General features: G+C 44.1%; 1 protein-coding gene across 2 annotated transcripts in view; it reads right to left on the reverse strand.

Annotated features, from left to right (window-relative positions):
* Window positions 1-1,052: 1,052 nt before the first annotated feature.
* The window catches only part of MYO5B (myosin VB), a 332,497-nt gene continuing 321,474 nt past the window's right edge, over window positions 1,053-12,075 (reverse strand). For both annotated transcript variants that reach the window (XM_072828573.1, XM_072828572.1), the window contains exons 35-39: window positions 11,493-11,643; window positions 9,885-10,170; window positions 8,874-9,048; window positions 7,198-7,278; window positions 1,053-1,409 (exon numbers count right to left, since the gene is read on the reverse strand). In XM_072828573.1, coding sequence (XP_072684674.1) covers window positions 1,257-1,409; window positions 7,198-7,278; window positions 8,874-9,048; window positions 9,885-10,170; window positions 11,493-11,643 — 846 coding nt within the window. In that variant the 3' untranslated portion in view covers window positions 1,053-1,256. The remainder of the gene's footprint in view (window positions 1,410-7,197; window positions 7,279-8,873; window positions 9,049-9,884; window positions 10,171-11,492; window positions 11,644-12,075) is intronic.

Raw genomic sequence — 12,075 nt, forward strand, 5'->3', positions numbered from 1 at the left:
TAAAATCTCATTAAAAAAAAAAAATAAAAATAAAAAATAAAATCTCATTATATTCCAGTGAATATTCTGTTTTAAATCTTTTTTCAAAGTGGAGATATTTACCATGTTTATGTGGTCAACTTAAAAGATGTTGAAAATAATCTGAAAAGGGAGGGTTGACATAAGCTATTCTCATTCCTTAAAAAGCACACACACACATACATACACACACCCCAAAAAACACTTGGAGGATGATAATCCCTGAATTGATTTTTTTCTTTTAAGGTTTTTCAACCTCTGGTTCTCAAGACAACTTTGTTTTTCTTCACTGTTCTGGTTACCTGGAATTACAGTGCATTATGTGATGCTCTTACTGGAGGTTTTATGGCGTGAGGGGATTATAGGCTTTCATATGGACTTGGTTTTTAATCTGTAAATAAGACAAAAGTTGGCATTCTTTTATAATATTTAGACTATGTTGATTTTCGTGAAAGGTTTTGTGGGCTCAGGAAGCACACGGATTAGCATTGGAAACAAAGCCTATCCTTCCATGTTGTTCACATTTTAATTTTGGGACTGCAGCATTTTTAGCACAACTCTTCCGTAAACCCAGGTCTGTGCAAAAAGGGTTTAAGCGTATGAGGAATGGAGTCTTCTAATGTCGTTTTAGAAGCCAGTGCTCAAAACATCTGGAGGTCAGTTACATCACCAGGCATTCAAAATACTTTTGAAAAACTTTTCTAGAAGGCCCAACAGCCCTGTATGTTTGTTCTCAGAACATCTGCCCCCACACTCATTTGCACTTGTGGTTCACTGACCTGGGGAAACGTTACCCACTCTGCGACAGTATCATGGTGATTAGTACCATTATTTGTTAAAAATCCTCTGAAGGCAATTTATGTAACATATTTTTAATATTTTACTTTGAGCATCCTCCAGGTATATGCAAAGAGCAAATCTAGGCAGTTTCCACTTTACAGATTGGCACCCTTTATATGGCCACGGGGACTGCTTGGTGGTCATAGGTTATTATAATGTGTATTTGTTTAGACTGAAATCATATGCTTAAAATCTTCCATATTTCAAGTGTTTTATTCTGAGCAGTAGGTACAAAAAATAATGACAGATATGTCTTACTCCGAAGAGTTCAGTACTCTGCACAGGCTGTCTCGGATCTGATCCACTTTTACAGATTTAACAGACTCTTACATTCACTTTATAGTACGCTTCCTTCTTGCTCTCACTGGAAATGGAGCCACAGGTGGGACTGCACCTTGTCAGACCTCATTGAGGAACTCCAGATTGAGATAGGCTGGGATGTGGATTGAGTCCATGGTCAGCAAGGACGGGTTAAATGGAAACAAAACAGGAAACATGTGTTTGGAATCTAACAGCAGCTGCTGAGGGTCGTTCCGCTCTTGGAGCTGTGCCTGTGGACGAGAGTAAGACCGTGTGAAATACATACCACCTAAAAATAATCAGTTTTGGTGAACTCATAAAAGTGAATTAGCAGGTATCACGGAAATATTTAAGACAGATTGGGCTTTGGGAGAACATGGGCCTCTGTGGTTTTCGGCAGGGACAGGAGCCCTGGTTCTGGCTTGTTGGATCATAGACGACTTTAAGCTCGTCCCTCATTCTAGCAGTCTTTAAAAAAAAAAAAAGTTTTCCATCTAAGGGACAATAGAAAAATACATCTCAGGTGCAAATCATGTAGAGCAGTCCTATAGTGAAGGGGTTAAGACCATAGGCTCTCGGGACACCTGGGCGGCTCAGTGGTTAAGCGTCTGCCTTCAGCTCAAGGTGTGGTCCTGGGATCGAGTCCCACATCGGGCTCCCTGCATGGAGCCTGCTTCTCCCTCTGCCTGTGTCTCTGCTTCTCTCTGTTTGTCTCTCACAAATAAATAAAACCTTAAAAAAAAAAAAAGACAGATCATGGGCTCTGGAGGTAGACAGGGCTGAGCTCTCATCTGGCGCCATCCTGGGCAAATTCCTGAACCTATCTATGCTTCAGTTTCCTCATCTGTAAACTGGAATGGGGAGAGTGACATCACACAAAATGGCAGAGTGGGAAGCACTGGGCCTCAGTCCCTCTACTGAAGCAGCCACTGAGTTGGAAAAAGCAATTGTGATTCAGTATGAAGGGGGAGGCTGCTTATCTTTGTTTGCTAAAAGAGCAGCACATGTGAACCTGTCACTATGCCCCAGCCTCCAGCCCCTGTGCAGCTGCAGGCAGAGGCTCACACTCCTGGAGAAGCTGCCAGCTCAGTAGGGCAGGCAGTGGGCCTTTGTCTTCTAAAAATCTAGGGTCATGTGCTTGTTGGTCTGGTATTCCCTGAGGGATGGCACAGATGCTTGTCTGATTTTTGGCTTCTCTTGGGATACAGTGGCTTCCCTGAATGGCAGCAACTGGAAGGTTCAAAGGGACACAGTCCCTCCCCTTTCCCCCTCACTTTGGAGCCATTTTAGGAAAAGTATAATAACTGAAATGAAACTTTTCAGTTCACTAGAAGGGCTGAACAGCAGACTTGAGCAGGCGGAAGAAATAATCAGTGAACTTGAAGATTAAGGCAATTGAAATTACTTAGTTTGAGGAGCAGATATAGGAAAAACCACGAATAAAAGTGAACAGAACCTGAGCGACCTGTAGGACCATAAAGTGTACCCATGTATACCTCACAGTAGTCCTGGAAGGAGGAGAGAGAAAGGGGCGGGCAGTAAAACACCTGAAGAAGTAATGGCCGAAAATGTACCAAATTTGATGAAAGATACACCCCCCCAAGACTGTCCACAGTATTAAAAAAAAAAAAGCAAGATAAAAAACATTTACATTGAGATATAGGACAAATTATCAAAGTCCAACAACAGAGAGGGACTCTTGAAAACAGTGAGAGAGAAATGACTCATCACATACAGGTAACCTTAAGATTCCACGCAGATGTCTCATCAGGAACCACGGAGGCCAGAGGCAGTGGGGTACCATATTGAATCCCTGAAGGAAACACTTAACCAAAAACTCTGTATCCAGCAAAATCATCCTTCAAGAATGAAGGAGAAATTAAGTCACTTCCAGGTAAACAAAAGCAGAGGAGACAAAAGAAAGTTCTCTGGGCTGAAATAAAAGGCCATCGGACAGTAACCAGAAGCCATTGAAGAAATGAAGAACACACGTGAGTGGGGCAGTTGACACCTCACTTCTGGTTTAACTCCTTTTTCCTATGCTGTTTATACAGATGCAGAAAACAATTACATGTTTCTGTTAATGGGAACAGAATGTGTAACAGATGTGACTGTAACAGTATAAAGGGAGGGATGGACATAGGAGCAGCAAAATCGCGTGTCACTAAGTTGGTATTATTTACGGTAGGTGGTTGCTAGTTTAGGACGTTAGTTGCCGTCATCAGGGTAAACACTGATGCCTACAAAGCATACAGACAAGGAAAGTGGGGACTCAAAATGGCATACCACAGAACCGAACCACACACACAGGCAGTGAAGCATATAGGGCACACGGAAAACTAGTAGCTATGTGTCAGAAGTGATTGCTGAAAAAGAGTGAACGCTGCGTAAAACACAAGAATAGCGTCTGGCACTTGATGGGTCCTGTGTTAAATGCTGTTGTCTTTACCATTTGCTCCTTTGTTCTTTTTGCCCATTCATGTCCCACCAGCCTCTGGACCATGAGCCCAGGTGGAGCACATTTACCAAGGCCACTGAGCCTGGTTAACGAGGAATGCTGCCCAGGGGAAAATCAGTACACCCAGATTTCCCGAAAGCACGGGTCGTCTCCTAGTAGCTTAAACTATCAAAACTCATTTCCTCGTTAGGAACTTACCACCATTGCTTCAGATAGTGACAACATTTTGAATATGTTGTAACTTTCTAGAAGTTTCATCAATTCCCTGTTTTAGAGAAGATCGAGGGATTTTTTTTTTTTTAGATTTAATCATGACAGACACACACACACACACACACACACACACACACACACAGAGGCAGAAATACAGGCAGATAGAAAAGCAGGCTCCATGCAGGGAGCCTGATGTGGGACTCAATCCTAGGATCCCAGGATTATGCCCTGAGCCAAAGGCAGATGCTCAACCGCTGAGCCACCCAGGCGTCCCTAGAGATGTTTATCTGTTGAATTCATCCAGCATCTGCATGTTACATGTGACCATCACTCACAGCACCTTCATATTTCTAAAGCCTTCTAGCAAGGTCAGTAAATAATGCAGCATCATTTCAAAAGTGCTGGGGAACAGGTTTTGGGACAAAATCAGTGTGAGCCTAGGACTGGGAGTTGATTCTATAGCGGCTGTGTAAAGGTGAATGTGGAGAATGAATGGAAAACACTTGAAATTTCCAGTTGTCAACTTAAAAGCCTCCATGTGCATGGTATCATATGAAAGGTGGGCCAAATATATTTTATTTTAATAATTTATTGAGAGAGAGAAGGAAGGAACGTGTGAGTGGGGGAGGGGCAGGGAGAGTCTCAAGCAGACTCCCTGCTGAGCATGGAGTCCAAACTGGGGCTCAATCTCACAACCCCCAGGTCATGACCTGAGTGGAAATCAAGAATTGGATACCCAACCAACCAGGCCACCATGTTAAAGTACTTTTAACAGTTTGAAAAAGCAGCTTGAAATAGGAAAAGTTTAGCAGAAGCAATGGCATTTAGAGAGAGATAAGCAACCACTTTCTCTAATTTACAACACCAAATGGTGGCTTTGATGCAATCCTGGAGGAGTGGTCTTTCCAGGATGGCTGACAGTTTGGCACTCAGCTCGCTCTCGGCTTGGCTGCATTGATTACTACAAACCTGGTCCAACAATAAAAAAAAAAAAAAACCAAAAACCTGGTCCGACAGTGTATGAACGTGTACATCGAATGGGACAGGCCAAAAGGCCCTGGAAATGGTTTCCTAGCACTTAAGGACCTTTTATTTCTTGCCCTTAGGTAGCTCCGTAGGCTCTACTCTTTAAGGAGTTTGAATTGAGAGGAGGGTATAAAAATGGATAAAAGTTAAAAAGAAAACACCCATATTGTGTATAATTCAACAGTAAAAGGCATGTATACTTATTTAACATCCACAGTGGGGGAATCCCTGGGTGGCTCAGTGGTTTAACACCTGCCTTTGGCTCAGGGCATACTCCTGGAGTCTCGGGATGGAGTCCCACATTGGGCTTCCAGCATGGAGCCTGCTTCTCCCTCTGCCTGTGTCTCTCTCTCTCTCTCTCTCTTTCATGAATAAGTAAATAAAATCTTTAAAAAATCCACAAGGGAGTCGTTTCATAGGAATTGTCCTGTGAATCCTTTGGGGAGTTTAATCAACTCCTCAGATTTACAGTTTCAAAGGTCAGCATGTTTTGCCCATGCCCTCCAAACACATAGTATCTATTCCACATAAAGACGTGTTCAAGTATAGAAAGCAAGCACGGACTGGTTCACCATTTCCTCTGCGTATCCTCTGTCTAGGGAGAAACAGGGCATCAAACTACAGCTGGCAAAAAAAAACAAAAACAAAAAAAACGAAATTTTTGGTAGTGTCGCCAGCCACTGAAATGGGCAGCTGAAGGCGACTCCAAATCTGACCACACAGATCTTCAGAGGCTTCGTGACCGACCTCTGCTACCTTTTCCTTCTGCTCTTAATTCAAGGCCAACATCTTATATGGCAAAACTTCTTCAACCTTTGGCGTGACTTTTGACTCTCCTCCTAAACAGTGCCATCGCCAGCATGTGAGCAGTTCCAATTCTCCCTCTGCATGTGTGTCTCAGAGATTCAACACCAAGTAAGACTTTCTGAACTTGTACGCCGGTTCATGTAAAATCCATGGTGAGAGAGAGAGCGCAGTGGCTTCTCTTCTGTCAGCAGACTCTTCCTCCACTTCCAGTAGCTGACTGTGGCTGAGTCCTAACTGGATCTGTCCAGTCAGCGCCCCACCACGCTCTTGATCCCCGTGCTGCTCAATCTCTGCCTGCTTTCTTCTGTGGTCTGTGTGTCACTGCTCTTCCTCCCCTGCCTTTAGACAAACCACCTTCCCACTGACCACCATCCTTCCCTTGGCCTTCAGCCTCTGTTCTCTACGTATACACAATGCTAAAAAGTTCATGTATTCTTTGACGTAGCCGACTTTCTCAATCTCTGGATCGCTACACTGAAATGCGGTAAGGCACCCTGAACAAAATCCCAAGCACACATCAGAGGGGACTAGCTTCTCATACCCCATATGTTCTCAAGAATCTTGAGTTTTTTTTTTTTTTTTGATAAACCTTCATTTTAATTCCCCTTTTCCTGACTCCTCTGATTGCTTTCGCCTGTTTTCATATGTTGCTACCACACACTTTGCTGGCTAAAGAGGCTTAGATGTTTGAGAAAGTGTCATATCTCCTCAAGATGTTCCCTACATCTAGCAACAGGAGGGATGATCACCATTGGACCATTTTATGAGTCAGCTTGAGGTGATTCATTATGCAGGTGCTGTCAGCTTCAGTCACACACAAAGTCAGGTATTCAGGCCTAATCACCTAAGGCTGGGCTTTAGGAAGCTCATCTTTAAAAAAAAAAAAAAAATCCTATCATCTCAAGACAGATTTAAATAATCATTTCCCTAATATATTTTCTTTCAAGCATATTCCTAAGGGCAAAACTATACATCTTAGAGACAAGATTGAAGAGCTCAAACTGTTTTCTTAAAATAATATTTCTTTAGTTCCTGGGTGGGGTTGATACTCTGCTTACTTTGTTAATTCCACTTGGTGCTATAATTCAATAACATGCTAGTGGCAGATAATACTTAGACTATGTCTAAAATCTGAGCAGAGTGATAAAGTTCAGTCTTTTGTGTACATATGTAAGTGATTTATGGGTAGTATTTACTAAGGGAAAGCCTGAGAACCTGAGGTCTTCTGGCATATAACATAACCAGCTTTATTTATTTTATTTTTTTTTTAAGATTTTATTTATTTATTCATAGACACAGAGGGAGAGAGGCAGAGACACAGGGAGAGGGAGAAGCAGGCTCCATGCAGGGAGCCGGATGTGGGACTCAATCCCGGGTCTCCAGGATCACACCCCAGGCTGCAGGCGGTGCCAAACCGCTGCGCCACTAGGGCTGCCCCATAACCAGCTTTATTTACAAAGAGAAGCAAAGTTTATAAAATTGATACTAGTTTTGGACCAGGATTTTATAGAATTCATTAATATTCTAAAACTCACCTGGATTGTTCGTATAAAGGCCACAGTTACCCGTTCTTCAAATTCATTCACTGGAGTATAAAGGTTTAAAATTTTGACAATCTGTTGGAATACAAACAAAAGCTTAGCAGAGAGCTAAACGAACATAAGACAATGTTTGGATTTCAAAGAATATAGGACATTGGCAGAAGAACTCAATCTTCTTTAGGCAGGACCCACACCCTGAAGCTGGAATGATACTGAGAAGAGGAGTCTACAGTCCGTAAACTACAGACCAGGGGCTTTGGTAGATCTGAGCCCTCCTGTTGCATTCCTGTCTCCTACATCCCTACCTGCCCTAATGGCTCCTGGCTTATAATATAATGATTCTAGGAAACTGTTGCCTGAAACCCTCAGCCTCTTATCTACCAGTAATTCAAAGATCTCTTAAAGAGCACTGGAGATCTTACCTTAGATAACAAGAGGTTGTTTGACCATGACCCCACCTCCCATGACCCCAAAATCACTTATAAAAGGAACAATTTTTCCTAATTGAACAAGAGAATCATCTCCTATCTGCCTACAATCGTTTGGTGGGAGTAGCCTGTCCCAATGCAAAACAATACCAGTTGAACTCTGGAAGTAAACTGAAAGCAAAATAAGGGGGATACAAATTGAAAACTTTCAGCACATTTATAGGAAGCAGCTTTCTTAAGAGTCTGGCATTTCATCTTTTAGTGGTGAGCGGGGAGGTAAGGAAAGGGGTATGTTTGTGAGACTGAGACTGGATTTCATGCTGTAAGGCTGGACAGGGAGAAGAAGGTGCATGAGTTAATGTAGAAACTCTCCTTTCCTTATGCTAGTTGCATTTTGTGAGGTCACTCCACAGTGGCTCATTTCTAAATACACACACTCCTGATGGAGGGCAGGTCTCTCTGCGAGGGGATAAGATTTATCTTTTGATAGACTGGTAACATCTCTGCAACTGAGTCCTAGTCTAAATACAATTTGGCCAGGGGACGGCAGGGAGGAAAGGCACATTTAAACGCTTCTAGGTTCTTAATGACTGTTTAAAATTATGTTAATGGATTCTAAGTGAAAACAGGGCCATAACGAGTATATAGTGGTAAAGAAAGTGATTTATTTAACTCCAAAAGCATGATGCTGCCCATTTCTGAACAAAATCTAAAATTTCTAGTGAGAAACATTCCAAAATTCATTGTGTTTAAAAAAATGCTTTTACCCTAACCAACCAACCAGGGGTGACTGGAGATCCATGGCTCAGTGGGCGAAGCGCCTGACTCTTGCTTTTGGCTCAGGTCATGAGATGGAGCCCCGTGTTGGCTTTGCACTGGGGACGGGGCCTGTTTCAGACTCTCTGCCTCCCCCACTCCCCCCTAACCATTTGCACATGTGCTCTTTCTAAAAACAAAAACAAAAATACATTTTTATCCAAGCTTAATGTTTTGTGGGTTTGCTACCTTATCTCTCTATGAGAGCAAGAGGGCCTGGAAAGTTAGTTATGGGGGGGACGGTGGCATCTCGTTCCCCAGACCAAGGCAGTCTTTGGTTCGCAGAGAACATCCCATCTGCGACAGCTTCTGTTGTGTCATTAGGGGCACAGAAAGGCCGCAGGAGCACCATGGACACACACACAAGCTGCCAGGGGGAACAGCCTAGGAAAGGAAGGCGGGCTGTGGGGTGCCAGGGCCACATACCTGCTGGGTACTGAGCGAGGTGCACAGGGAGCAGATGGCCTCCGCATCCTCTGGGGTTTTCTTCTTTAACTGCAGGAGTTGAGCTGCTTGGATCAGAGGCTCCAGAGTCTGGACAGCTCCGCTCTGCTGAAGGTTCCTTCCCCGAAGCCACTCCTCCAGTTGGCTTATATTGTACCTTGATACAGGCCAAAGTGAGCGGCGTTAGACCTGTGCTCCCAACATGCTGGGATGAGTGTGCCTGCTGTGTTTATGGTGCCACCTACACACAAGGTGGGCGTGCTCTTCACCCCCACTAGCTCACTTGGGCCAAAGCTCCAGAAGCGCCTGGTGCTGTCATGTCTTGCTGAATGAATAAATGAATGAATGGGTGTTTAAAATCCAGCAAAAAGGGGCGCCTGGGGGGGCTCAGTCAGTGAAGCATCTGCCTTTGGCTCAAGTCACGACCCCGGAGTCCTGGGATTGAGCCCATGTTGAGCTCCTTGCTCTGTGGGGAGCCTGCTTCTCCCTCTACCACTCCTTGCAGCTCCCCTCCAACCCCCACTAGTGCTCTCTGTTAAATAAACAAAATCTTAAAAAAAAAAAATCAAGCAAAGACGAGGCATGTGAAAAGTCTGTGTAAGTTAATGGGAAAACAAGGTATTTAATCTATTGAATTGAAGCAACTGATACTTGACTTTGTTTTTTTTTTTTTTTTTCTGATACTTGACTTTGACGAATATTTAAGCTTCTATGTGAGCCTTCGCCAGGCTGAATTCATTGATTTTTCCCTCTGATCTATCCATGTGGTCTTTACAATTTTTAGAGTATGTAAATATCTTTCAAGCTCTGAACTTGTTTACCAGGTCACCATCTCTGTGTTGAATGCCACCAACAACGCAAAGGTGATAGAATTGTGTTGCATGCTGTGACAAGGACCAGCAGTTAGATATGGGTCTCATTTCCAGAGATATGTCGAGCTGGTGGGTGCAGGCCCCTCCACCCTGTGGCTAGGGCAGGGCACCTGTCTCCTACCTGAGCTGCATGCCTGTGCTCCAAGAGCAGACGTCCTTCCGCAGGAGCAGGTTGTTGAGAGTCACGGCATTGATCATATAGAAGAGCTGCTTGAACACCTGCAGGATGATCTCAGGGTCCAGGCCCTGGTCACACATGACCGTGTGGAAGGAATTCATCTGGCGGATGATGGCTTCCAGGCAGTACGAGTTGTCCCCATCTACCATGCTGGAGGAGCGCTTCCGGTATCCTGTTGGCTTCACACCAGATAGACCCTGAATGCTCTCATTTTCCAGCATGGCGGAAACTGAAAGAAAAGCATGATCAGAGAAACTTGCATGTTCCCCAGAGATCTGTTTCTGGGCCGCTCAGATCATTCTGCACTTTAGGCTTTCACAATGGCACCATCCACTGATACACAATGTTGATGTGCTCAGAAACTCACAGCATTCGGCATCACATTTCTAATGTGCTGCTGTCTGAATGGAATAAGATTGCCACATAGAAACCTTGAACTGAATCTGTAGACCAAATTTTCACTTGACTTTATTAGCGGTGGGACAAAGATAAGGGCATGTACCAAGTTGATCCTGTATTGGCTTCGGTGCAAAGTAGAAAGTTTGCGCAACTTGGATGTAGTCCTGGCCTGCTCATTGAGTTGGCCCTGGACCTTGAGATCATCGCACTGATGTTCAAACAGCTCTTTGACATGAGCCACTGACCATATAAATCTTACGCTTGCTGATGTGTCATACTTATTACACAGCATTTACCTATGTGCCAGGGGCTTGATGCTCAGTATTGCTTTACATCTTCCAACAACCCATTTCCTGATGAGGACATCGAGGCATACAGAAGTCACATTACTTGCCCAAGGTCACAACACTAGGGGTTGGCAGGGCCAGGATTCAAGCCAGGTATGTCCAACTGCAGAACTGATGCTATTAGCCGTCGCATTATTTGGAGTTGTGAGCGCCCCCCAAGGCTCCCTATGCCTAGGGCCTCACTAAAAGGTTCTCAGATGGGAATAAGAATATGGAATGAACTTTATCCTAGAAAGATAAATTTCCAGATGGCATGGAGCACTCTGGCCCACCTGGAATTCTCCTGTAATCTGTTTGTGTTGTAAGAACCAGGGGGAAGCTACAACCCAGGCCAGGGGAGGATTTCTTCCCTAGCCTTCATGCAGAACATTGAGTGATGAGCAATGATGACTGTGTTTTTCTTTTAACTAAAAAAACCCAGCTCTTATGTTTCGACTCCAGTTTCATGTTTGGTGCCCAAGTGTACTGCTATAGATGGGGTGTTCAGTAAATATTTATCACATGAGTACTTCCTAGCGTGTTTGCTTAATTTTCTTTTTTCATGATTAAAGGATACATATGGGCATGAGGATTATACTTTTTTCATTGTGTATGCATTTGTACCTTTTGAATTTATATTCATTACCTATGGAAGATTTCATAGCTCTTTCTGAGCACATAGCACATACCTCCTCGCTGCCTTAATTGGGAAGGTTCTGGTTTTCTAGAGGCCACACCTAGGATCTTGGCTTCCCTGAAAGTCGGCAGCATTCGCCGTCATTCCTGACCCTACATGAGTGCTGGAGATCTCCCACTGCCAGCTTACCTATCATAGGTTGCAAAACACCCTCGGCGATCTTAATGAGTTGCTGGTAAATCTGAATGGAAAGGTCACTCAGCACCTGACGATATTCAGTGAGGTCAAAGTTCTTAAGACAGTGCTCATTCTGCTTGGCAGTATTCTGAGTCATGAAGCCCTGCAGAGAGAGAGCAAGCTTTACAAGAGGCTCGGCAGTCTGCTGGGCTTCACAGGACTTCTGGGTCTTGGTCACGTTCATGGATACCCTATTGGTGGGACTTCATCAGTCTCTATCGCTAGGATGTTCTAGAGGAGCCTGTCAGTTTTTGAGGCCTCAATAATGGCCCTTGAATTTGAAGGCAGAGCAAAACCTCAGCATGATAGAAAGGTTGGAACTGCTGGATTTAAAAAACCCAGGGACGGCTGGGTGGCTCAGTCGGTTCGGCCCCTGCCTTCGGCTCAGGTCCTGATCTCAGGGTCCTGGGATCAAGCCCCACTTGGAGCTCCATACTCAGTGGAAGGCCCGCTTCTCCTCCTCCTGCCACTCCCCCAGCTTGGGCTCCTTCTCTCTCATTCTCTGTGTCAAATAAATACGTAAAATATTTTCAAA

This window comes from Canis lupus, chromosome 6 (assembly GCF_048164855.1).
Source record: "Canis lupus baileyi chromosome 6, mCanLup2.hap1, whole genome shotgun sequence".
Lineage (NCBI taxonomy): Eukaryota > Metazoa > Chordata > Mammalia > Carnivora > Canidae > Canis > Canis lupus.